Genomic DNA, 26,716 nt, shown 5'->3' on the forward strand with positions numbered 1-26,716 from the left:
GTGACTGAGCAGGCTTTTGGCCGTTTGAAGAAAAAATTCCGACTTTTCGCCATTGCTGCACACAACAGCACGCTTGGCCATGATTTTGAAATGGTTCAAATTGGATTTGGTCTTCTGAATCTCTTTCACCAATCAATTTTGAGCGATCGAAATTGACTAGATATTGCTAACAAAGGGCCGGCCTTATGCCGATTGGACCGATTGCTCCCAATCGGGCCCCGCGCCTAAGGGGGCTCCGCGCTAGTGCCGTTTACTCTAATGTCCAGTCTAATCTACCCTTCAGTGCCGTTTTAACGGCATATTAGATCCCAGAGGAAACAAGTATGTTGTGTAAATGTTGCTAAACTTTGCTCCTAATACATGTAATTAATAGGGTCTACATACCATTCCGTTCGCAGTGCCCCCAATGCTTGCGGGGCCCCCGACCATGTGGCTATGGTACCGTTAAAATGGCTCTGCTACTCTCGATTGTCAAGTACACACAACAGATTGCAATACAGGTACATCCATGGACTCCAGAAGGGAGGTATGGCCTCTCCCGAACACGTAAATGAATAGTTTATATTAAGTTTCCGGCCATAAGCAAATATTTGCTGAATTTAATGCTGCAGTAGTTTCTTTCTTTTTTTTTTCTTTTCTTTTTTTACGTTTACAATTTCTGTTGTAAAAATATATATTATGTTCAGGGAGTATTCTGCACACCTCCAACACCCCTAACATTCCCTCAAATTTCCTTACACACACCGCTGGGCATAAAAATATTTTCTTTGAGTTTCTGTAAAAATGTATATCATTATTCTGGGTGCACACCCTCTTTTATTTTGAATACCCTACTAAGTAAAAGTTCCTGGCGTTGTTACTGATTATGTCATGTGATACTACCGTGAATACCGAGATGGTATCGAATAAATCAGCCTCAGTGCGACTTCTTTGCATATTCTTTATAGCTATATTAAAAATACAAAATCAGAGGACAAACTTTGTCCTCTCCTGCGAAAACTCCCGTGGATTTTTTAAAATCAAGTCAGGAAAACCGAATGTATACTAGTGCGTAGTGAATAGGTCGCTGCTTATGAAGATTTGTCTTCTAAATCGAATACTCAAAGAGCTCCTCCGTGGCTAAGCGCTTAGCGTACACGCCTTTGGCGTAGGAGACCCGAGTTCAGTTCCCGTCGGGAGCTTATGTGGTTCGGATTCCACGTTAATCAGTAGATCCCGTCTCATATAGCCTCACTGCTGAAAGGGACGTTAAACTCAAAATCAACTCAACTCAACTGGAATATGGAAAATATGTCATTCATCTTCCATCAGTTCCTCAAGGTTTGTGATCGTCGGGTAATATGTTTTTAATTTTCATCCATTTACGCGTTTTACAAATAAAATGAAATTTTCAAACTTGAAACACATTGTTATGACTTATTCTGATCAATCAGGTTTTAGGCCACTGCGGCCGTCTTTATGGACGGAAGCACTCTAAATTTTGCTTAGTCTAGTTTCTTGATATTCCACACTTCTCTGCCAAGTTTGGTCAAGAACGTAGATTTTGACATTGATAGGTTTACTTGTAAGAGCAGAAAACCATGAAATACTGGTACGGAACCTTTTGAAAACTTACGAAGCACAAGGGTGAAATATGTATTTTAACCATTTGCTGTCTGCATTTCCGTTTGAGTTGTTTCTCTGAAAAATTAGCTGCCATAAACAATGAACAGGCTTAGTGTTTCCACCAGAATATTTTGCAGATGGGCAAAGCTTTATAAAGGATAATGGGTATAACCACTAGAGCATTACATATTTGTGGTGACGGACAAGGCGAAGGCAGGTAGAGCGACAATCACTGTCTGCTACTACTGTACGTACGAGTATGGGGAGCACGTACAGTAAGTAGGATATTGCTCACACGTGGCCACCATTATTTGGTACTTCTCTTATGGCCACCACCACGAGTTTGTTGTGCCCGGTCATAGATTGTCCAACGTTTCCCGTCGCATTGAAAATGCTTTCGATGAGGAGGATGTTTCTGATTGAGTTTCATAAACTAAAATGCCACGTTGATCTTAACCTCGATGCTGGCGCCATCTCGTGGCATCCGACACCTTTGGAACGCGATATCTCAGGAACGGTGCATCTGATCACTCTGGTTCCTTCATATGCGTGTTCTACGCATCGGAAGCTATCGATTGCAATCACATTCGGGCAGATTCATGGGGAGATGAAATTGGGGTTAAACTGTCCGCACTCTTTACTGTGTTAGGTCGGGTACTTTTGGGACTACCCTCATACGTATAAAATTGTAAATGATTTTTTCTTCTTTTTTTCTTACAGATGAGACAGACCCCCACATTTCTGTTGCAGATATTATCTTGAATAAAATGGAAGAGTTGGTGAGAAATCGTCAGTAAGGAGATACCGAAAAGTGATTGTTATGGGGCTGTGAATTTTATGTACTTTTTGACAGATATTCAATATTTTAGCTGATTATTATGAAAAAGTAAGTTTATATGTGTACTGGTTTTTACAATCACTTTATAGGTCGCAGCTATATATCAAGAAGTATTCCTAAACTTTGCATTTTGCATCGACGCATTTCCAAGAGTTTTTGATATGTGGTTTTAATTTTGATAATACTGTTGCACGTTTGATGAATATGGCGTTAGGTTGCTAAGACTTGCAAAAAAAATTCACAAGAAAAGGCAGTTAATGTGATGGGTGTGATTTTTCGTTAGATAATATTTTTGTTAAGTTTCAGCCTTTCTAAATGAAGATTTAGAATAGTGGAAAATTAGTACTTCGAAATTTTTACCTGATTTTATTTGATGTATTGGTGATGTACTGGTTTTATTCCAAACAGTATGAGAGAATAACTGTTATTAGTTAATTACAAATATTATTGCATTTTTATTTACAAACGTTGTTGTAAGTAATAATGATTTTGCCATGAAAAGTTTACAATATTGTAAATACATACGAAAAGAGATTCGTTTCTAACAATTATTGTTAAAATAAAGCACTTGTTCATTGACATGCTTTCTAGTCTACCGCTTCAACAAAGTAAATTTTCAGTAGAATCTAGTGATAATAAATTAAAATATTTTTTATAAGTTAGTTCGCTTTTTATTCATCTGTCTGTGTTGTACTTCCAAAGGAACGTTGAAGCCGCGGTGGCTCAGTGATAGAGTTCTCACCTTTGGTGCATGAGGGTTCTAGTTTGATACTAGCTCCCGTCAAGTGGACTTAGTAGTGGGCGAACACCATGTGTGTGGTCGTTCTCGGGATTCTCCCGTTTCCTCCCACTTTCTTCATTCGATTTTTCGTTCATTGTCTTCATCATCACCGTGTCCTTTAGCTCCGATGCATAATCTAGGGACGTTAAACACACGCACACCGCCCTCCACAAAGAAACATTATTTTCATCTATAAGATACATTTTGATGTCTTGGTATAAGTTTTTTGATAGCAAGCACTGTCGTTATTATTTATATTGTAGTGTTACAATATTAAACAGTGGAAAGTATAAACTTAACATATATGTATCTGATATATAACCATATCATTTTGTAGTTTTTATATTTCACAAGATATAATAAAGATAGCAGCTTATTCAGGGCTGGCGATACAGAAACTGGATCTGAGTTCACCGTCCGTCCAATTTTCTTCGTAAGACTATAAAATAATAATAAGTAGACTTTCAATATTTCGGCCTAGTTAAAATAATAAATCTCCGTAATAAAATGGAGGATAGCTTTTGTGAACAATCTGGTTGACTTTTAACGCCTTTATAAAGGCACAAGTTTGTCAAGGAGATGTAACCATCTATTAAGGACTCTTACAAGAACTAAAAACTTTAAGTTTTGACTCTGTCGTAAGCCTACATTTTCACATTTGTGTAATCATTTACCAATTTAAAATATATTTTATAAGAATTGGACCTACGTTTATTTTAAAATTGTAAGTATGTATACTGCACAGTGCACATCATTTAAAATTCCCTGCAATTGAGTTAAATAAAATTTATCTTAAAATGTGTACAGTATTTTCATTCTTGGACTTCCTGTAATAAATTTTTAAAACGTACCAAGCAATACATAAGAAACATTTATAAATCACTGTACTTGTACTGTACTGTACATCTCGTTGCACATGCTATTTGATACACTTGTGTATGAAGAAAAGGTAACTAGAATTAATCCATGGAAATTACTTCACATGCGTAAAAGTATTCTTATAGAGACTTGACTTCTCGATTTAACTTCATTGGTAAATTCCTCGACTGAAATAGGAATAAAACAATTTCTTTTGTTAAACAAAGCTATAAGAGCTGAAGTTTTGTTACTATAAATTGGTAAGGAAATGGTTTAGAATGTTTAAGATAAATGTAATATTTGAAGTAGATTGTTAACGTGGCTTCTGTATAACTAAGGTTCGGCTACAAAAATAGTGATTTGACTCCTGTTTGCTCGTACCTGAGCTCATTTGGAAGTAATTTGTGAGATCTCATTAAAACTCGTGAACAATTTTAGGTGGAGACATACGAGGTTCCCAGATGTTTGTTTTGTAATGTTTGCTCGGGAAATAAAGCATATCTTCAATGATGTTTATAATAATTTTTGAAAATGTAATAATAAATATTGTGGCTTTTACAATGGAATTATTTGAAATGTGTATATATTTTTATGAGTAAAATCTACGTTGAGGAGAGCATATTTTCCTTCATAGCACTATCTTTCTTTCAAACCAGCAGACATCCTTCAAGATGATAAAACACTCAATAAAACTTGAGAGCTTTCAAAATTTAACGTGTTTTAAATGCAAACCTACAAATTGTTTTATTGGTCTGATTTATGTAGACCTTATGGGGTTAAAATGTTATTACGGGTCTACCATTTTTTAATACTTTGATTTGTTGGCGAAAAACACTACAAATATATTCACAATAATATAAGCATGTGTCTATGACAAGATATGACAAGATTCGCTAAATTTGAAATAGAATTAGACCGGAATGCTAGGGTGACCAGATTCTGACAAGAGAAAAGTATAATACAAGTATAATGGTATATGATGATCTGCAATACGCATCTTCTCATTTCAATTAACGTTAACCTTAAGTTAGTCACTCTTTTTGTTTCAAGAAAAGGGTACTCACAAGTAAACCTTACGTTTGGGTGAATCGAGTTGCTGACTGAGACACATATGAGAAAGTAGTACTAAATGTGGTCAGTATTTCAGTGAAATTTTAGGTGCGAAGCTCCAGAGGTTTAGGAGATACAGTTACCAGAACATCACATGGAAGTACAGAATAGTCATCATACAGTTGGAGGTAAAAGCTCTGTAAGACTTCTTGTAACGACAAAAGGTGAATAACAAATATATGGGTACATATTAGGACTAGGGGGAAGTCATATAGTAAGGGTATACCTGACGGCGGCCATCTTGAAATCCGCCATTTTGAATTAAGGTTAAGTTTTTAAAATAGGAATAGGGTCATATGATACATGATTTAAGGCGCAAATTTAATCAGAAGAACAATGGTGACGTTAATTTTGATTTACGCGCAATTGGTAAAAAGTTACAGGGAAATTAAATATTGTTGCAGCATATGTATTAGTCCTTTACCCCACCTTGTAAATTTTGTGTTAATGATAATAATTAAATAAAAAGCAGGTGGATAAATATTAGGTTTATGGTAAGAGTTGTCTTGATGGCGTCCATGTTCAAATCAGCCATTTTGAATCAGACAAAAGTTTTAAACAAAACACATAACAGTGACACCTTATTAATAGCAAATTTTACTATAAATCCAACCATATAACCATTTTTGCTTTATCATTACCCAGCATTTGTTATCGCATAAACAAGTTGGAAATTTAAGGAAAAATGACCAAAGTGGAATTGAGTCATAATTGAACTTGGGTCTTTCTTCCAGAAGGTCCTCAATTAGTACAATCAGTATGTAGTTCAAAAAAGAGTGCATGACTTGCACAAATGCTCTGCTCACAATGAGCACACCTGACAAAGGCAATCGAGTTAACTTGACACATTTGTCGTTAACAATTCCGTCAAAGCAGTAGTCGTAAGGAGCGATCCATTTAATTTTGTGCTGGTTAATGATAAAACAAAAATGGTTATACCGTTGGAGTTATGGTAAAATTTGCTATTAATAAGGTGTCACTGTTATGCGTTTTGTTTAAAACTTTTGTCTGATTCAAAATGGCGGATTTGAACATGGACGCCATCAAGGCAACTCTTACCATAGACCTAATATTTATACACCTGCTTTTTATTTAATTATTATCATTAACACAAAATTTACAAGGTGGGGTAAAGGACTAATACATATGCTGCAACAATATTTAATTTCCCTGTAACTTTTTACCAATTGCGCGTAAATCAAAATTAACGTCACCATTGTTCTTCTGATTAAATTTGCGCCTTAAATCATGTATCACGTGACCCTATTCCTATTTTAAAAACTTAACCATAATTCAAAATGGCGGATTTCAAGATGGCCGCCGTCAGGTATACCCTTACTATATGACTTCCCCCTAGTCCTAATATGTACCCATATATTTGTTATTCACCTTTTGACGTTACAAGATGTCTTATAGAGCTTTAACCTCCAACTGTATGAAGACTATTCTGTACTTCCATGTGATGTTCTGGTAGCTGTATCTCCTAAACCCCTGGAGCTTCGCACCTAAAACTTCACTGAAATACTGACCACATTTAGTACTACTTTCTCATATGTGTCTCAGTCAGCAACTCGATTCACCCAAACGTAAGGTTTACTTGTCAGCAAAAATATTGAAGGAATTCAACAATACCCCAAGTACTTTCATGAATGCCAAATACCAAATTGATGAAACCATTTAAAACAATTTGATCAAGTAACGTAGGGGAGTCACTTAATGAAGTAGAAAACAAATGTGATAAAGCTCAAAATTTTAATGAAATATAAAAACTGCGGTTCGTATTAACTGCTATTTATCCATTAGGAGCTACCTTGCAAACTTTTTCCAAAAATGTTAAATTATTTTCATTAATATATGACATCTGTTTGCCAACTAAACATCAGTACAGTGTTTGTGACATATTTTTCATTTGAATGTACAGCGCAGAGTAACTTGCTGTTTTGCAAAATCATGTCATGGAATTCACCATGGAATATACAGGTAAAATTATAGTTACATTTGATTATTATTATGTGTTTGAGTTTCGGTTTTCAACTGAGATTTCTTATCAGTTCACAAATTATTCATTATAGAAAATATCCTCTCAGTCAGAACACTTCTGGCAAGGAAGCACACACTGAACTCTACAAATATCACATATTTGGAAATATAGAATATATTTTTTTTTTCAAAATGCTTGAACAATTCACTCCATCTTAAATCTTCCCTCATTTGAGCAGTGTTTCATTCTTAATTGTTGTAGAAATAGCATACTTCTTTACATTTGTAATCTCATCAAACAGGAGGAAATTGTTGGTTTTATTCTGCCAATTTATTAATGTACTTCAAGCTTATCTGGACATTATCCTATTCAATTACTAAGCTCGTTTTGTTAAGTTAGTTTTGACTGAACTACAAGGAAAGAAACACTATCAATCAATTTTGCTTGAAGTTTAGCGACCAATGCAGAACTTTCAACAACCGAAACGTACTGACCTTCAAGAAAATGAACAAAATCACTAAAAATTCATGTCTAGCTGTAGATAAAATACAGCCATATTTCAGACAAAGGATCATTGAGAAACATCTCAATGGTTGTGGAATACTTATCCTGTGATAGAAAATACGATTTTAAGGCTGAATGAAGTTTACATTCTATACCTGGCAACTAAGAAAACCATCTAGTTTTACTGAAAGAAAGGAGTTTCGAGTACTCCACTTCCAGGAAGTTACAAATTCACACAATGTAGCTTCACGTATGGTATATACGTAAAACTATCAATATATTTTCTGAATCACTTATCTATGCAAACTGGTGAACAGTCTAGAGGGGTTTGTATGCAATTATTCACAATGTGTGCAGCATAACCAACATCAACAATCAGTTTGTTTAACGAATTCTGAAGACTACTGTAAACATTCTTCTTACATTTCCTTGCTGCACCTCCCAAGTTGCAGTTGGTATTATCAACACACCAGTCTACGACTTTTCTTTGAATTGTATAGCTACTTCTGTAATGTGCGAAGAATATATGTACACAATGTCAGGCGTTTCACCACACTCATCTTGAAAAGCGGTAACTTTAACTTGCATTTCAATTGCAGGACGAAAGTAGCGAACCAACAATGGGAAAGTTTTGTAAACTTGTGATTAGAAGAATCTGTATATACTGTAATATAATTTACTTAATCCAAATCTTTCTACATTTCTGAAATAGCGTAAGGGCTAATCACATGTACTATGATTGCTTAAGATTTGGTTCTTACACACGTATACTGGGGTTCGAAGCATTTCTTGATGAGCTTAGAAGCACAGTCTGGTGAACGAAATGACTAATTACGCATCACTATATGAAACGTAAAACATGCTTCTGCTTGCGCGAGCATGTGGATTGAATCGGGCAATGATTAATGAAGTCTTGCGTAATTTCCCAAACATCTTAACTGTGGCACTTTTTGGAAACAGAAATAAGGTTTTCTATGAAATTCACCATATTTCTTCCAACACTATTAGTCTTTGCGCTATTAATGTTCAAAGTTCAATTTTTAACACCTTCCCGCGCTCATATTTCGGAAAGGACGCCACTTCCGCTTTGGGTGTAATAATTTTTGGCATGTTTTCTTGTCTACTTTCAACTGCCAAGCGCTGTAATAGTAAATAGGAAACACTATATATATATATATATATATATATATATATATATATATATATATATATATATATATATATAAATAATATATATGTGTGTGTGTGTAACAAGGAATGGAGCGTATATTCACCTAAAAATTAGCATTACATCACTGCTCACTTCTATTACCATGTATGGTAGCATACGAACATACAAACGCAATAAAAATGAAAACTGAATAATTATTTTTCATTTAGATAAGTATTTATGTATTTATGTATTTAAATTTATACATACTCTTCTTGATTACAGAAGATTTAAGTATGCATGAGAATAATTGATGAACGAACACGCAATTTCTCAAGACAGTAAGGAAGTCCAATTTTTTTCTTGAATATTCCACAAAACGCTTATATATACATATCCTTAGTCATTTCTTCGCCTCCAGTAGAAGAACCCTGTTACTGAAGCAATAATTCCCAAAACCTGAAAAGTAATTGTTCGTTTAAAAGGAAAAAAAAAATAAACATTTTCCTAGACTTTTTAAAAGATTCCTTGTACTTGTGCAAAAGTTCTATTCGCTTTTTTTTTTTTTTTTTTTTTTTTTTTTTTAGCAGGTCACAGTTTAGCGCAGTATCGACCTTACTCATGACGCTGCAGTGCATAAATTGGTGGCCACGTAAGCGGGGAAATCGTAGAGTAGCAACAGCAGGCAATGAATGTGGACAAGGATCCCTTAGGGTGACAGAGTAGCGTATGGATGAAATAGAAATTGATAAGGAACACATCAGATACTGCTTTATTTTTTGAGTTCAACAAAAACCGCATTTCGGCTGTAACCTAACTAATATTTGGCAAGTATATGGTTCAGGCACATGTCATGGTTGGTATCGTAAATTCAAGTACGGAAAAATGAACTGTCAAGATCAAATATCGTCTAAATACTCAGCAGAGGTTTCGGAAGAGATTCTTGACCCGCCATAAGAAACAACCCGAAACATACCGCTATGGAATTAACAGATACCACCCAGGTAGCTGGAACAATCGAAAAATGACTCGAAGTGCTGATTTTCATCACCAAGTTCGATTGTTGCATTTCACATCAGCTGAGTGCAGTAGCAATGATTATGCATAGTCCTAGACGAGTTACAGTTCTTGTTGTTACACTTCTCTTTGCACACCAAAAACGAGTAGAACTAATGCACGAACCCAATACTTCCAATATTTGTCATCAATAACATTTCATTTGATCCTTATCTATTATAAACAATATACCTATTCTAAGCTTGAAACATCTTTATCAAATCTACACTAATGTAAAAATCAAGTATATATATATATATATATATATATATATATATATATATATATATATATATATATATATATATAGGGTGAGTGTTACAAGCCAATATCTCGCGAACTATACATCAAATAAGAAAAATGTTAAAGAGTCAATATACAATACAGAGGGGCCTAAAAATGAATCAAGAACAAGGTTTCCCCTGCCTCTATTTTGGGGGGAGGGAGTGTACGTGAAATTTTCAAATGAGAACATAGGTCGAGTGATACCTCGTTCGAAGGGGCTTGGAAAATTGAACAATTTTTGATATGAGGCACCGTTTTCAAGATGGCCCCCCAAAATGGTCCTGTATCAGATAAAATTTCCAGTACTTATAAATCAGAAACGTCTGAGTAGAAAAAGATGAAACACAAAATGAAAAAGGAAATCGCCATAGGCAACGTGGGACGGTGTTGTCGCTGTATCCCGAGGGCCCCCATCATGCGGCTCTGGGACCAACTTGAAAATTTCAAATGGGAATATAGGTCGAGTGATACCTTGTTTGATAGATCGTGAAAAAAAAAAAAAAAAAAAAACAGCTTAGTGCAAAATTTGTTTTGATTTCGGGCAAGCCTGTTTCAAAATGGCCTCGAAAATGGTTCTCTATTCAGGTACAAAGCGCAGTGTTCAAATTGAGTGTTACGAGCCAATATCCAGCGAACTATGCATCAAATAAGAAATATGTTAAGCGTCAATGTACAATACAGACAGGCCTAAAAATGGGTCAAACAGGAGGTCCTAATTTTGTACTAAGCTGTTTGGTATTTCATGATCTATCAAAGAAGGTGTATGTGGGTATAGAAAAGCACTGTGTCTAATGTCACGAGGGTATACACAATTCATGGGCAAACGACGTCTGCAAAGCTCAACAGTGGTCGAAAGACAATCCTGTCAGATAGGGACTGGAGGGCATTAAAACGGATTGTAGCAGCTAAAAAGAGCACTGCAATGAAAATTACGTCTGAACTCAATTCCGGCCTGCAGAACCCGGTTTCATTAAAAACAGTGCGACGGGAACTTCAAAAATGAAAATTCATAGCAGGGCCGCTATCGCCAAACCCCTGGTCACAGCAGTAAATGCGAAGAGGCGTATCCAGTGGTGCAAGGACCACAAGGCGTGGACTCATGAGCAGAGGAAACACGTAATGTGGTCCGATGAATCGACCTTCACCTTGTTTCCAACAACCGGTCGTGTTTACGTATGGAGAACACCGTCAGAGGCCTATGATACATACTGTCTGCTCCCAACTGTAAAGCATAGGGTGGTTCTGTTACAGTATGGGTAGTGATATCGTGGTTTTCTGCAGGTCCCATCATAGTACTGCATGGAATGATGAATGCTAAGGTTTATGACGTCATTTTGGGCGACCAGGTTCTCCTCATGGCCTAAATATTATTTTCTGATTGTGATAGCATCTACCAGGATGATTTGGCACCCTTTCACGACGCAAAAACGGTGAAATCATGGTTTAAGGAGCATGACCAGCAGCTATCACACCTCCCTTAGGTCCCACAATCACCACATCTGAACATCATTAAGCTGCACACGTGTCCAATTAAAAGTTTACTTTTTTCGTTGGATACATTCTGTCCTCTAATTATCCTTATTTTCCTTATTAATTTTTCCTCTTTCTTTCTTCCTTTTTATTTCTTCTTCTTTAAGCAGAATCTTCTCCCATTTTTTATTTATCGAGAATCCTGCATTCCAATTCATCACCTTGTCTCCTGCTCTCATAAACTCCCTAGCTTCCTTCCATTTTCTCACCAAAGTTCTGTTCTCTACTTCTATGACCTCTGCTCCTTCCCACCCTATCCTGTGGTTTGTCTCTTTGTGCTCCAAGAAGAATTTCATAAAAAGCATGGAAGAAAGAATAGGAGACAAACACAAATGAAGAACAGAGAAAAACCGATTTAAAGAAGTTCTGGACACAGCTAAGGAGAAATGGATACAACGAAGGGGATAAGATCAAAAGAGACATAGCAAGATAAAGAAAGGAAGAGGAAGAAGACAAGAACTGTAATGCCCCACACGTTATGTGATGGCATTCCAAACTCTGATCGTTTATTTATTCAGTATTATGATTTTGTTGTTCTTATTCATTCAATTAATTATTCAATATTTTGTCATTAATTTTATTTTGCATCAACGCAAAGCATATGTTGGCTAAATGGTACAATTTCTGCACCTCTAAATTTTTCTTCGTGAAAAGAAAAGGAAGTCATCTTATATACTAAACAAATAAATGGTTACTAAGTATAAAAGAAGCTAAACAAATGGAAGCAAATAATGTTTCGTTAACTGTTATTTTATTTATCGTCCGACAAATATGGAGTTGAAAACTATGCAGCTCTAATTAGCAGACCCGCTCCGGGTTCCCACACGCAATTTCCGATGACCCTCTTTATGTACTAAAACTGTTGAAGCATAATCAAAATTTCTAGTGGAAACAATGTTATCTGCTCTTGTGATATCTAATGGCTGTTTACAACATTTAGGAGTATCTGGATGAATATTTTACTAGGATATGGGATGTATGTAAGTCTAATATTAATAATCATGTTTGAGAAATTAAAATCTGTAGAATGATTTGGATTACAAGGTTTATTGAAATGTGGAACTAGGCGTATTCCAAGTATGTTATACTGGTGAAGAATACAGAAACGTCGAGAAATTGAATTAAAAAGAAATAAGAAAAATAAATGCATATTTATTATTGATAGAATAGTACAAAGCATATTTCATGTTAGTAGAGATAAAATATTTAATTAAATACAAATATAAAGAAGTAAAGTTATAAAATCTCGAAATACGCCTAAGAAACTAAAAGATGCAAAAGAGTACTGTTTATCCACATATTTCTTATTGCAATTAGGAATCATTCTTCAGGATAGTCAACACACACAAGAGGTTAACTATGGAATACCTTAAGATAATAAACTATATTTAAAAATCCAATTATTAATAATACTGACATATACCTAGAGATACTTGTTTAAAACATCTAAGAATATATCAACTTGAATTAGACCGTCGTCCAGTTACATTATAATTTGGATGGATCATTGGAAAACAGCTACATCCTGAATGAAAAGGAAATAAGATTAATATGTAAAAAGCAGATAACGTGCTTCTTGATAAAATATGTGCGTGTTAGTTTATATATCTATTATGTATGTATATGTTTTGTGCTGATTTGTTTTCTTTTAGGCTTGTAGTTTGTAGTAATAATTTGAATTGTGAACTGTTTGTTGGTCATTGTAATATTATAATTGTATCTAGGCGAATTCTGATTATTCCTTGTTCGATTCCTTGGGTACAGACTCTCCCCATTCCGTATCTGGAAGCGTTTGTTTGTGTTTTCTTGCTTGGGATATCATCCTAAGCTGGCGACTCGGGCCGTTCACGTCGACTTCGTGAGTGCTTCACGCAGTGTGACGTGTTCTATTTCTTCCGTTGCGTGTTACATACTTACCCTACTCTTCGTCTTCTACTGCTTTGAAGAAAGTCCACTGAAAATAGAAGATGCATCGAAAGAAGATCATGTGACTACATCGTAGTGGTGGTGACGAAGGAGAGGAGCGTTTCAAAAATGGCGACCCTAATCCAGGATTTGAAGTTGAATCCAGGCTTCAAGGAGGAAAATTAATCCAGATGGTTTCAGTGAAGACTACCAACTTAGTACCATAATTTTAAGAAGTGTAACTCAACATCTGGGGATGATGGTACTGATGATTAGACTTGGATATTCTCCATTCGGCGCGCAAGTGGCGAATATTTACAAGGGATCTCGTAACAGCTGAAGTTGTTTTAACCTTTTAGGAGATACTATTGAAGGAAGAAGGATTCAATTCTAGAATGCGGAGAATCCTAGACTGGGGAATTGACGTCCAAAGGATAATAAATTGCAATAAATAAGTAAGCAGTCAGTGATCTACAAGGTAGCAAATTTTTATGAATCATCGGATCTTATTGTGAGTGAGAACCCAAATGGGGTAGTTGATGAAATAAAATAATGCCGCTTATAGTGAATAAGAGAAAGGACTCTGTTAGTGATAGCGATGTTGAACAATGTCAGTATAAAAAGAATCTATTTGTGAGAAATTTGAATGAAGAAGATGGAGAAATGTCGGTGACGAAAAATACAAAACCGAATTTAAAAATAGAAGATAAATTTGACTTAATTTTGAGAGAACTGTTCCAATTGAGAGGTGACGTTCAGAATTTTGCACAAGATTTTAAAAGAGAAAATGCCGAGACTCTAAAGGAATTTAGAAAACTTACCAGCCAATCGATCGCAAGATTAAAGGGAGAAATTCCTAAAGAATGTAAAGAAAAACAAGAAATAGTAGTTCTGAAATATGAGTTTGACATCGGGAAAGTAAATAAAGAAGAAGAAATCCAAACTGGAATGAAAGAACTGAAAATCAAAGAAGAAGACATCGAAGAATGTGGTAAAGAAGATGGAACAGAAAATTGTAATGAAACCACACCTATGACTGAAAATGAATCTGTAATGAACGAAACATGTCAAATATCGGGAAAGAAATGTGTAACGGAAGAAACAGGTCAAGAAAATAATACGTCAAATAATGAACTGGAACAGAGAAATAGCGACACTGGGACTACAGAAATGAAATGTACAAATGTCTTTCCCAAGCTTCAACTAACGAGAAATAGGATTTGGTTTGGTTGGAAAATGAGAAAAAAGAAATGGATCAGAAAGATGACTGATGAAAGACGATCGACACCTAAGATGAAACGACTTTATCAGTATTGGAAAGAAGTAAAGAAGAAACATATGGATGAGCATATGAATCTTCCGAAACGAGTGAAATGTCGAGTCAAGACAGACATTTTAAAGAAATATCGAGATCATCGGAAATCTAAAAGAAGAAAACAGGACTGGATGATTATGGGATCAATGAAATGGCTTTATATCAAGTTGGTCAGAAGCAAGAAATACAAAAAGAAAAAGCTAATCAAGAAAGAAAGATTCCGCGACACAGGATAAAGAATTGGAAACCCCTTTTGACTTAATTCTATGATTGAATTGATCTTTATTATTTTTTGTTGATGTTGAAGTTTAATAATTTTAGTTTAATTGTTCAATGTCTTTGTTATATTTATACGAGAGCATTTGAAAATAGGGCTCTATATAATTATGAAAATCTGAAGAAATTATGTTGCACATAGGGTACAAATATTTTATGTTTAAAAATTTTATCTCATGATAAAATTTTTTAGCCACCACTGGCAAATTGTAATGCCCCACACGTTATGTGATGGCATTCCAAACTCTGATCGTTTATTTATTCAGTATTATGATTTTGTTGTTCTTATTCATTCAATTAATTATTCAATATTTTGTCATTAATTTTATTTTGCATCAACGCAAAGCATATGTTGGCTAAATGGTACAATTTCTGCACCTCTAAATTTTTCTTCGTGAAAAGAAAAGGAAGTCATCTTATATACTAAACAAATAAATGGTTACTAAGTATAAAAGAAGCTAAACAAATGGAAGCAAATAATGTTTCGTTAACTGTTATTTTATTTATCGTCCGACAAATATGGAGTTGAAAACTATGCAGCTCTAATTAGCAGACCCGCTCCGGGTTCCCACACGCAATTTCCGATGACCCTCTTTATGTACTAAAACTGTTGAAGCATAATCAAAATTTCTAGTGGAAACAATGTTATCTGCTCTTGTGATATCTAATGGCTGTTTACAACATTTAGGAGTATCTGGATGAATATTTTACTAGGATATGGGATGTATGTAAGTCTAATATTAATAATCATGTTTGAGAAATTAAAATCTGTAGAATGATTTGGATTACAAGGTTTATTGAAATGTGGAACTAGGCGTATTCCAAGTATGTTATACTGGTGAAGAATACAGAAACGTCGAGAAATTGAATTAAAAAGAAATAAGAAAAATAAATGCATATTTATTATTGATAGAATAGTACAAAGCATATTTCATGTTAGTAGAGATAAAATATTTAATTAAATACAAATATAAAGAAGTAAAGTTATAAAATCTCGAAATACGCCTAAGAAACTAAAAGATGCAAAAGAGTACTGTTTATCCACATATTTCTTATTGCAATTAGGAATCATTCTTCAGGATAGTCAACACACACAAGAGGTTAACTATGGAATACCTTAAGATAATAAACTATATTTAAAAATCCAATTATTAATAATACTGACATATACCTAGAGATACTTGTTTAAAACATCTAAGAATATATCAACTTGAATTAGACCGTCGTCCAGTTACATTATAATTTGGATGGATCATTGGAAAACAGCTACATCCTGAATGAAAAGGAAATAAGATTAATATGTAAAAAGCAGATAACGTGCTTCTTGATAAAATATGTGCGTGTTAGTTTATATATCTATTATGTATGTATATGTTTTGTGCTGATTTGTTTTCTTTTAGGCTTGTAGTTTGTAGTAATAATTTGAATTGTGAACTGTTTGTTGGTCATTGTAATATTATAATTGTATCTAGGCGAATTCTGATTATTCCATGTTCGATTCCTTGGGTACAGACTCTCCCCATTCCGTATCTGGAAGCGTTTGTTTGTGTTTTCTTGCTTGGGATGTCATCCTAAGCTGGCGACTCGGGCCGTTCACGTCGCCTTCGTGAGTGCTTAAACGTTCACGCAGTGTGACGCGTTCTATTTCTTCCGTTGCGTGTTACATACTTATCCCACTCTTCGTCTTCTGCTGCTGTGAAGAAAGTCCGTTCTATAATAATAACAGAAGATGCATCGAAAGAAGAGCATGTGACTACCTCGCAGTGGTGGTGACGACGAGAGAGGAGCGTATCAGAACAAAAAATGGTTTGGAATAGAAAGCCTAGGCAAAGAAACAGAAAAGATAAAGAGAATGCTTCGGAAAGCAGGAATTAGGACGTACAGGAAAGGAGGAAGCAGAATAATTGAATTAGTAAGAATAACCAAGAGAAAAGCAGTAGCGGACAAAGATCAAAGGGGAGTAATATATAGAGTAGGATGCGCAGAGTCAACAAAAATTACGTAGGAGAAACTTGGAGATCTGAAAGACGAGAGATATGAAGATGGGGCGGAAAAGGACAAGAAGAAGGGATAAAGAAAAATATTATAGAGGACTGCAAAAAGAAAGGGTTCAAGAGGTTAGTGAGAGAAGAAGGAAAGCTACCTAGGATGGAAGGATTTCCAAAAATCCACAAAGAAGTAGTGAAGTTGAGGCCGGTGCTTAACTGCAGGAATAATGTTAGAACTGTTGGGGGAAAAGCTTAATAGGATAGCCGAGGCAGTTAGAGAAGGACAAGAAAGTAGGAGAGTAGAGAATATGCAAGAGGTTAAGAGGATGATAGATGAATTAGGAAGAAGAAAATAGAGCACAGTACTATTTAGTCTGGATGTCAAGAGTATGTTCCCGAGCCTTAAGAGAGAAGAAATATTGAGAATAATAGAAGAGGAAATGGGTGAAAAGATAATAGAAAATTGGGACAGTAAGAAGGTAAGAAAAGGATTAGAGGCATTGTGGGAGAATGGATACTGCATAATCAGAGACAGGATTGTTAAAATGAAGGAAGGACTTAATATAGGATCTTGTTTGAGTCCAGTACTATCAGATATAGTAATGAATCGATGGGAGAAGGAGACGATAGAAAGAGGAGGAGAAAGACTGCTTCTTTTTTGCCATTATGTGGACGATTGTTTAGGAATATGGAAGGGAATATGAAAGAAAGAAAGAGGAAGAAGACAAGAACAAAAAATGGTATGGAATAGAAAGCCTAGGCAAAGAAACAGAGAATATAAAGAGAATGCTTCGGAAAGCAGGAATTAGGACGCACAGGAAAGGAGGAAGCAGAATAATTGAATTAGTAAGAAGAACTAAGAGAAAAGTAGTAGCGGACAGAGATCAAAGGGGAGTAATATATAAAGTAGGATGCGCAGAGTGTAACAAAATTTACATAGGAGAAACAAAAAAGAAAATGCAAGAAAGGATTAAACAGCACCAGGATGATGTAAGATTGAAAAGGGACAACAATGCGATATACAAGCATCACAAGGAGACAAACCACAGGATAGGGTGGGAAGGAGCAGAGGTCATAGAAGTAGAGAACAGAACTTTGGTGAGAAAATGGAAGGAAGCTAGGGAGATTATGAGAGCAGGAGACAAGGTGATGAATTGGAATGCAGGATTCTCGATAAATAAAGATGGGAGAAGATTCTGCTTAAAGAAGAATAAATAAAAAGGAAGAAAGAAAGAGGAAAAATTAATAAGGAAAATAAGAATAATTAGAGAACAGAATGTATCCAACGAAAAAAGTAAACTTTTAATTGGACACGTGTGCAGCTTAAAAGTGAAAGTGAAAGCCACACAAGTGTTACTTTTTAATGAAGGGGCGGAGCCTAATTAAAAGTTGATATCCGGAGACTATATAAGTGATGACCAACTCCCAAGCAGCCAGAAGGACTGGAAGTCTGATGAAGACACAGTTATTGCGTTGAAACTGTTACGTGATACTGTTTTTTTTTTACATATTATCACATTGCCTTGCTCAACAGGAGTTGGACAAAAAAATCTCAAACGTTTGTAAAAGTGTGAAAATCATACCTAGTATGGTGTGGGGCTTTCTTTTGCGCCCAAAACAGCTTGGATCCGACGTGGAATGGACGTATACACCTCCTGAATCGTGGTGTGTGGAATTTTGTACCATTGTTCCTCCAAAACATGCTCCAGTTCCTTTCATATAACTTTGTGCAGTGCTATTTGGTGAAGGTTTTATCCTTACGCCTGGTATCATATTTATGTGTTGATGGTGTGTTAAATAAGTCCATGTTGTTTTCAACAAAGAGCAGCATTCGAAATATGTAATGTGAGAGTAAAGTCAAAATTTTAAATTCCTTTAATGTTGGTCTATAGTGTAGTTTATTTTGGCCCCTGCTATAGTTCTTAAAAGCCTTTTTTGAATCACGAACAACACATTACTTTTTCTAGAATTTCCCCAGAAGATTATGCCATATGTACAGAAGAGTACCGAGTACAGAGGGTGAGGAAGAGTTTGATATTGCAACTGATGGAGAGTTTATATGGACTTTAAGCAACATATGGACGTGAAACATGAAAACCATGTATGTCGACCATTGCTGGATGCATGTGGACAAGTTTGCCGTATATTTAATCAGGTTCAGTACTGTAACGATGACGAAGGAAGATATGATGGATCACTCCCCACCAACAAATAACACCTTCTGCTAGTGGAAGGGTGATTTTCGAAACTATCTTGAACGTTGATCATAATCCAATGACTGTCTTCATCATATACAATTATAGCAGATCCATCTTTTATCAGAAGTAACAAGCTGATACAGAAGACCTTTCAGGTTATTGAGTAAACTCAGAGAATTGCAGATCAATACGGTGTAAGTAAAGACTGAAAGAGCCCGCAATATAAGTTGCGAATCGTGTGTAGTTCTAAAACATGTTTGATAGATTTCAATGCATAGAACATTTTATTGAGCTTTTGGGCCAGTGCAAATATGTGAGTTTCCCAGGAGAGATTGTGATTTAGTCTGAGTTCCCAAAATTTGGTTGAGTTTGACTACATCATTTTATGATTATTTAACATTATATCAATTTCTACGCACTGCTTATTTTGAATGTGATGGAAATTTAGAGCTGTATATTTGTCTGTGTTTAAGTTTGTTTTGGGCAAACCAGTTTTCTAAACTACGAGTTGTCTCGTCAATTTTGTCGCAGACAATATCATAGTTTGTGCCTGTTATTGTTAGGCTTGTGTCATCTGCGTACATAGTTGTATTTGCTAATGATACGTCAAATGGCAATTATTTCTGATGGATTACTTTGGTCTGATATGGAACCATTTTAGGGTAGGAGACAAAAAAAAAAAAAAAAAAAAAAAAAAACTGGGAAGTTGAGAAATAAGGAGAGACTGAAATAATATATAATGTGCTGTTGCAAAAGATTAAAAAAAAAACGGCCCTCCTTATCAAAAATTTCATTTCTATACGCATATTTTCTTGAACGTACTCTCTTATGTTATTCCATGAAAGAGCTTGGTGCCAAATCTGTCAATATTTACGTAGGAGTTATTTATCCCTACCGAAATATCGGTATTGATTATGAATAACACCGTATGAAATTCTGCCTATTCATTTCATATTTATGATAGAACAAAGTTGGTTCAATTTTTTTTTTTCAGTTTGAGCTCATTATAAAGTATTTAAAATATCACAATCATTTTTCTACTGCTTAAATATTGAGTTGGTACGATTAAAATGCCCAGGGTCCTGTGTCACTTTCGAAGACAAATAAATAAATAAAAATAAAAACAGCAATACTTGCTCAAAGTAGTCTTCGGTTGCAGCCATCGCTCGGTCAACGATTGGATTGCCTGATGTCAGTAATGCAAAGGAATTCTCAATCGCGCGTTATGCCCCCCAATATGATGGAAGTTCTTCCCTTACAAGAATAGATAGAGATTGCGGAAGAAGTGGTAGCCGGTGGGAGAGACGTCAGAAGAGTACTGTGGGTGAGGAAGAGTTTGATATTGCAACTGATGGAGAGTTTATATGGACTTTAAGCAACATATGGACGTGAAACATGAAAACCATGTATGTCGACCATTGTTGGGTGCATCTGGGCAAGTTTGCTGCGTATTTAATGAAGTTCAGTACTGTAACGATGACGAAGGAAGATATGATGGATCACTCCCCACCAACAAATAACACCTTCTGCTAGTGGAAGGGTGATTTTGGAAACTACGCATAACCTCGGCCGATCCATTGGTTGTACTCCGAAGGGTGGTTTTCCATCGCTGCAAAATTCGGAAATTTCAACAGTACCATCCCAATATTAACTAATTGTGTCATCTATACACAATGTTGAATTAAAAATAATATTATAGTTTATACAGTATTAAGTTGGAAATATGTTAATGATAGGTCTTAGAACTAATGACGACACACTAACCATTAGTGGCGTATAAGTTATTGCCAAACCTCCAACCAAACCAATTTTAGTTGCAAAGCCTCTGGCTATTTCATGCATACATCCTCTAGTGAAAATCATCCCACTTTTGCATTCACAAACATATCCGTCAAATTCTTTCTGAAAAGAGTAACAAAAGTACGGTCATTTCGGTGTGTTTGTCGAAATACTGTATTACACTATGTCGATCACATAGTTAGAAAAAATTGAAGGAGTAAATATTATTTTGACATTTTAGTTTGATATTGAATATCCGTACTAGTCATTAAACAATCGTAAATTTAGAGCTCAGAGGAATCTTGAATACTATACTCACAACAAGTGAGTTTCATTTCACAGTGTTAAACTACGGTAGGTTTTCAAAGTATGGGAATTCAATATTCAAACTTGAAGTAGTATATCTATAACTACTAGTTGCAATAGATTAATAAGATAAAGGATAGAGTAAGTGAATTTCGTTTCACAGTGTGAACCTATGGTAGACTTCCAAACTAGAAGAATTCAATACTCAAACTTCAAGTAGCACATCTATAACTACTGGTTGCAATAGATTAATAAGATCAAAGATAGAGTAAGTGAATTTCATTTCACAGTGTGAAAATATGGTAGACTTCCAAACTAGAAGAATTCAATACTCAAACTTCAAGTAGCACATCTATAACTACTGGTTGCAATAGATTAATAAGATCAAAGATAGAACCTGTTCCACAGAAGCTAAATCCCTATCAGAAAGCCATTACTCGTTGTGCCTTACTGCTTTTGTTCTACGATGATAAAGGTTGAAACCAGAAAACGTTAATTTGAACCACTTCTGGTTTCAATAGATGGTTAAGGGAGGTGATGTAACCTATTCTTGGGAGACTCAATCAATTGCAAAAAACTGCATGTCGACATCACTTACTGTTTTGTTTTACGAAAATCAGTATTGAAATTGGAAGGGTAGTAAATTAAACAACATTCGGTTTTTGTTACAGTATAGCAAGATGTGCTGAAGTGTGTCAAGTTAGCATACACACATTTAGCCAACACGACCAAAACTATAAAATCGTTAGTGATACGTTAGTGCTGGCTTCGCAACGTTAGTGCTGTTATACTAAAAAATAGAGCGATTTTTTTCTTATATGCCAACTTGACATCAAGTTAGTTTGAGCATATAGAAAAATTAATCCACTAATGAAAGTAACTATACCAATGATTAGTGCTAGCTTCCCAACGTTAGTGCTACTATACTTCAAAAAAATAAGAGCGACTTGTTTGTTGTATGCCAACTTGACGTCAAGTTAGCATGCGCAGATAGAAAAATTAATGCACTAACGAAAGTAAATATACCAATCGTTAGTGCTACGTTAGTGCTGATTAGTGCTAGCTTTCCAACGTTAGTGCTGCTATAATAAAAATAGAGGGACTTTTTTCTTATATGCCAACTTGACATCAAGTTAGCATACACATATAGAAAAATTAAAGCACTAACGAAAGTAACTATACCAATCGTTAGTGCTACGTTAGTGCTAGATTCCCAACGTTAGTGCTACTATACTTTAAAAAATAGAGCGACTTTTTTGTTGTATGTCCACTTATCAAGTTAGCATATGCATATACAAAAATTAAAGCACTAAGGAAAGTAACTATACCAATCGTTAGTGCTACGTTAGTGCTGGTTAGTGCTAGCTGCCCAAAATTAGTGCTGCTAGGTTCCCAAAATTAGTGCAGCTGCACCCACATTAACTTCAATTTTCATATTTTCCTATAGTAATCCTTTCTATTTTGTATATTTATTGTTTCCTATGTTTAGACATATTTGAGTGACGACGGGTATATTTGAGTGAAAGGGTGTATGTGAATTTCTAGAGATTGATGAGAATGTTTCCAGTCATCAAGTTAGCATACACATATAGAAAAATTAAAGCACTTGTTGCTCATGCGAACGGAGTTTCTCTAAGATGAATTATGCCAAGTCTAAATTAAGATCGACTATGCTTCAACAGAGATTCAACTCCATAATGTCGTTTTCTGCTGAAAAGTCGATTTAAGTGAGCAATGATATTGAAGATATCATTAAAGAATTCAAAGCCATGGTTCCATTCAACAGAAGAATGCCCTTATAAAAGCTCTTGTAATTGTTGCCATTAAAAAAAAGTGCCCTTGTACACTTAAAAATTCTGATATTTCTTTGATAAATCCATAACTCACACATACGTGTATCCATGTATGAAGTTTCTTTAAATATGAACATAAAAGTTTTGTGTACCATGTTAATATTTTTTACTATGTCTTATCCCTTCCCAGTCTGCACCCACATTATCAAAATTCTGGCGCCGCCTATGCTGGTTAGTGCTACTATACTTAAAAAAAATAGAGCGACTTTTTTGTTGTATGCCAACATGACCTCAAGTTAGCATACACATATACAAAACTTAAAGCACTAACAAAAGTAACTATAACAATCGTTAGTGCTACGATAGTGTTGGCTTGCCAAAGTTAGTGCTGCTATACTTAAAAAATAACGCGACTTTTTAGCAAAATTACCAACCGTAAGTGCGAATACGAATCTGATATTCTCTAACTTGACTAGAAAGATACTTTTTGGTGGGTGAAATTTTAAAAACTAACATATTGTTAGTTTGTTAGAAATTGTTATTTCATTTATTAAACCTAATTGTTGAAACAATGGTTTTATAATATCTTTTGTGTCAAATTTCTAATGTTAATTAAATTTGAATGAGGCCGTGGTTTATAACAATATTTGATTGTTAAATTTTAAATGTAAAATAATTAGGCAAAAATCGCTTTGTTTGTGATTATAAACAAATGGTAATTAAATATATTTTAAATATGACAGTTATATTAAAGCTGACAGTCATTTGACAAAGCTGGCATAAATAAATTAAGTTGGTCCAGACAAAGGCGATAGTTTTAACGTAAAATCAGTATTTTTTAAAAATAAAAAATCCTTTTTTGGTTTCTTTATTCATAGTGAACAGATTTATCTCACACATCTAACATAAAGTTTGCATAATGGTTTCGTATTAGTGTGAACGGAACATTTTATGGAGATTGAAACAGCCTGATGCAATATGAAGAACGATCATCACGAATCTCAACCGTATTTTTCTACGTCTGTGAACTTGGTCCTGACTTAGAGCATTAACGATAAAATGACACTTGTTAGTGCTTCTTAGTGCACCAATCCCAAATGTTAGTATTTCATTCGTGTAGGTGGTACAAGTAAAAAATCTTTGAGAGACCAAGTTCATGCTGCTCCATACTTCAAGAACTAACAAAAAATTTAGTTAGTGCAACAACCCATAACGTTAGTGCTTTATTAGCGTAGACTCTAGAGCCAAAGCAATGGTACACGCTGGCGCCACTTCAAGCACTAACAAATAAATTAGTGTCAGTGATCGTTAGTGCTTCTAGAAAACACTAATAGTTTCGTTAGTGCTTCACTATCCTAACAGCACAAGTACATAGCAGGCTTATGCCTATCATGTTCCCTCAGGTACGTGGGAATGTGCCCAGTATGTGTCTTATGTACCTATGAGAGAGAAATCACATGGATGGCAAATGATAGTCACAGTCTATGTCCGCCCCTAGGCACATGTCAGACATATACCTGCGGAACGTGCCTAATATGTTCTAGTTATGTTCCCCATGCAGTAAGCGTCAATGAACCCAAAATATGTTAAATCGCCTTTTAAACAAGTGAAAAAATTGAGCAGGTAGTTGTGAACCACCGACCTTTGGATTACTAGCCGCGTGCTCTTCCGACTTGGCCACGGAGGCGATGAAGAGAACGTCGCTTGTAGAGGGATGAATTGTTGAGGTCTTCTGAATTTGACTAATCAGAGTGCTACTTTAACCGCGTATATTCGACGATAACCGTTTGGGATCAGATAAAATCTGCTCGCCATGTAATTTTATAACAAAATGACGAGTGTCTATTTACTTTATTTCATGGTTCTTCCATATTCACTTTCATATGATCGGCGACAGTTGCCATCTAATAAAGTTGATGCGTTTGTTGCTTCTAGTACACAATCGCTTAGAAATAGAAGCAACAAAGGCATCAAATGTAGGAGATGAATTTAGAACACTTAATGGCGCATGTCTAACACATCTTGTGCTGTTAGGATATCTGAAACAGTATGCACCTAAAGGACGTACCTAGAACATGACAAATATATGTCCCAAGTGACGACATAAAAACAAATGACTGTTAGAATGCGAAACTGAGCCAGGTATATAAACGCTATATTTGTGGTACATAGTTGCAAATATCAATTAGGTGTAACAAGTACCTAAAACTGTAGGTAACTGAAGAAGTTACTTATGTCAGCACCACAAAATCACCCCTACCAGTACATACTTAGCACATGAATATCATATGTGCTAAGTTTCCGGTACCTAAAAAGTAGCTGGGACACCTAAACGGCACATGCCTAGCACATCTCGTGCTATTAGGGTATTAGTGTAGATTGGCAAATTATATCACGAAACATCCATAAGAAATACATGAGGAATTTTTCATTGGGTGAAATTCCCACCAAATTCAAAATCAGTAATGATATCTTCTACTGTAATTGTTAGTACTTCGTTAGTGCTTGCTAGTGCACCAACTCCGAGGATTAGTGTTTCTTGTGAATGCTTTTGTGGGGAGGGGCTAGCGTGTAGTAAGTTTCCCTTAAGTTTCATCTTTTAGCGTCCGTGCTATTGAACCACTGATGCTGGGAGTTCTGCAGTAAGACCCACCAACGTAATAGTAACCATTAAACTATAAACTATAAACCATTAAACTCATATATATGGTTATTAATATTTTGAAATTTGGCGGGAATTTTAGAAAATGCCACGTGTCGAAATTTAGCCCCTCACACATCTCAAATACTACCAAAACTTTACATGGTTAGTGCCTCGTTAGTGCACACTGCACTAAACACTATCGGTAATACTATGATAGTTGAGGAGTTTCAATGATTAACTCTCGTGGGACTAAATTGAAATTTATCGAACTGTACAATAATTATCCTACAAAGGTGGAATAAACGCTAGAAGTTAGTGCATCGTTATTGCTTGCCGAAACACCAATCATAGTTTAGAAGTTATAAGTGAGTAACACTCGGGGCTAAATTTAATTTTGTCCAATTTTATAATAATTGTCCCACTAAGATGGAATAAACGTCAAAGGTTAATGCATCGTTAGTGCTCCGAAATACACTAGGCATTAACGGTAGTGCTATCGTAGTTTAGGAGTTATTAATGAATATTTCTTGCAGGGCTAACTTGAGATCTTTCAATTTTGATACAATTTTACACTTATTGTCAGACAGAAATGAGACAAAACCAGCGGTCAGTGCTTCATAAACTAAGCACTAACATTACTGCTGTCATCATTTAGGAGTTATTAATGAATAACTCGGGCGAGGCTAAATTTAAATATATCGAATTTTTCAATAAGTGTTCATTAAAAGGTAGGACAATCGCTAAAGATTAGTGCTTTGTTAGTGCTCAAAAAATACTAAGCACTGACGATAGTGCTATCATAATTTAGAAGTTA

The 26,716-nt window shown here is 35.3% G+C and overlaps 2 protein-coding genes across 3 annotated transcripts in view; one reads left to right on the forward strand and one right to left on the reverse strand.

Moving 5' to 3' along the window:
• Nucleotides 1-4,026, forward strand: part of LOC145680698 (stimulator of interferon genes protein 5-like) — a 103,751-nt gene extending 99,725 nt beyond the window's left edge. The window contains exon 6 of the mRNA XM_081751613.1: nucleotides 2,326-4,026. Within this exon, the coding sequence (XP_081607739.1) occupies nucleotides 2,326-2,402 (77 nt within the window). The 3' untranslated portion in view covers nucleotides 2,403-4,026. The remainder of the gene's footprint in view (nucleotides 1-2,325) is intronic.
• A 5,038-nt stretch (nucleotides 4,027-9,064) lies between these two features.
• LOC145680699 (CD63 antigen-like) overlaps nucleotides 9,065-26,716 on the reverse strand; it is a 317,291-nt gene continuing 299,639 nt past the window's right edge. For both annotated transcript variants that reach the window (XM_081751615.1, XM_081751614.1), the window contains 2 exons: nucleotides 21,145-21,282; nucleotides 9,065-9,286 (listed from right to left, as the gene is read on the reverse strand). In XM_081751615.1, the coding sequence (XP_081607741.1) occupies nucleotides 9,227-9,286; nucleotides 21,145-21,282 (198 nt within the window). In that variant the 3' untranslated portion in view covers nucleotides 9,065-9,226. The remainder of the gene's footprint in view (nucleotides 9,287-21,144; nucleotides 21,283-26,716) is intronic.

The sequence above is a fragment of the Thermobia domestica genome, chromosome 3, assembly GCF_964235325.1.
Source record: "Thermobia domestica chromosome 3, izTheDome1.hap1.1, whole genome shotgun sequence".
NCBI lineage: Eukaryota > Metazoa > Arthropoda > Insecta > Zygentoma > Lepismatidae > Thermobia > Thermobia domestica.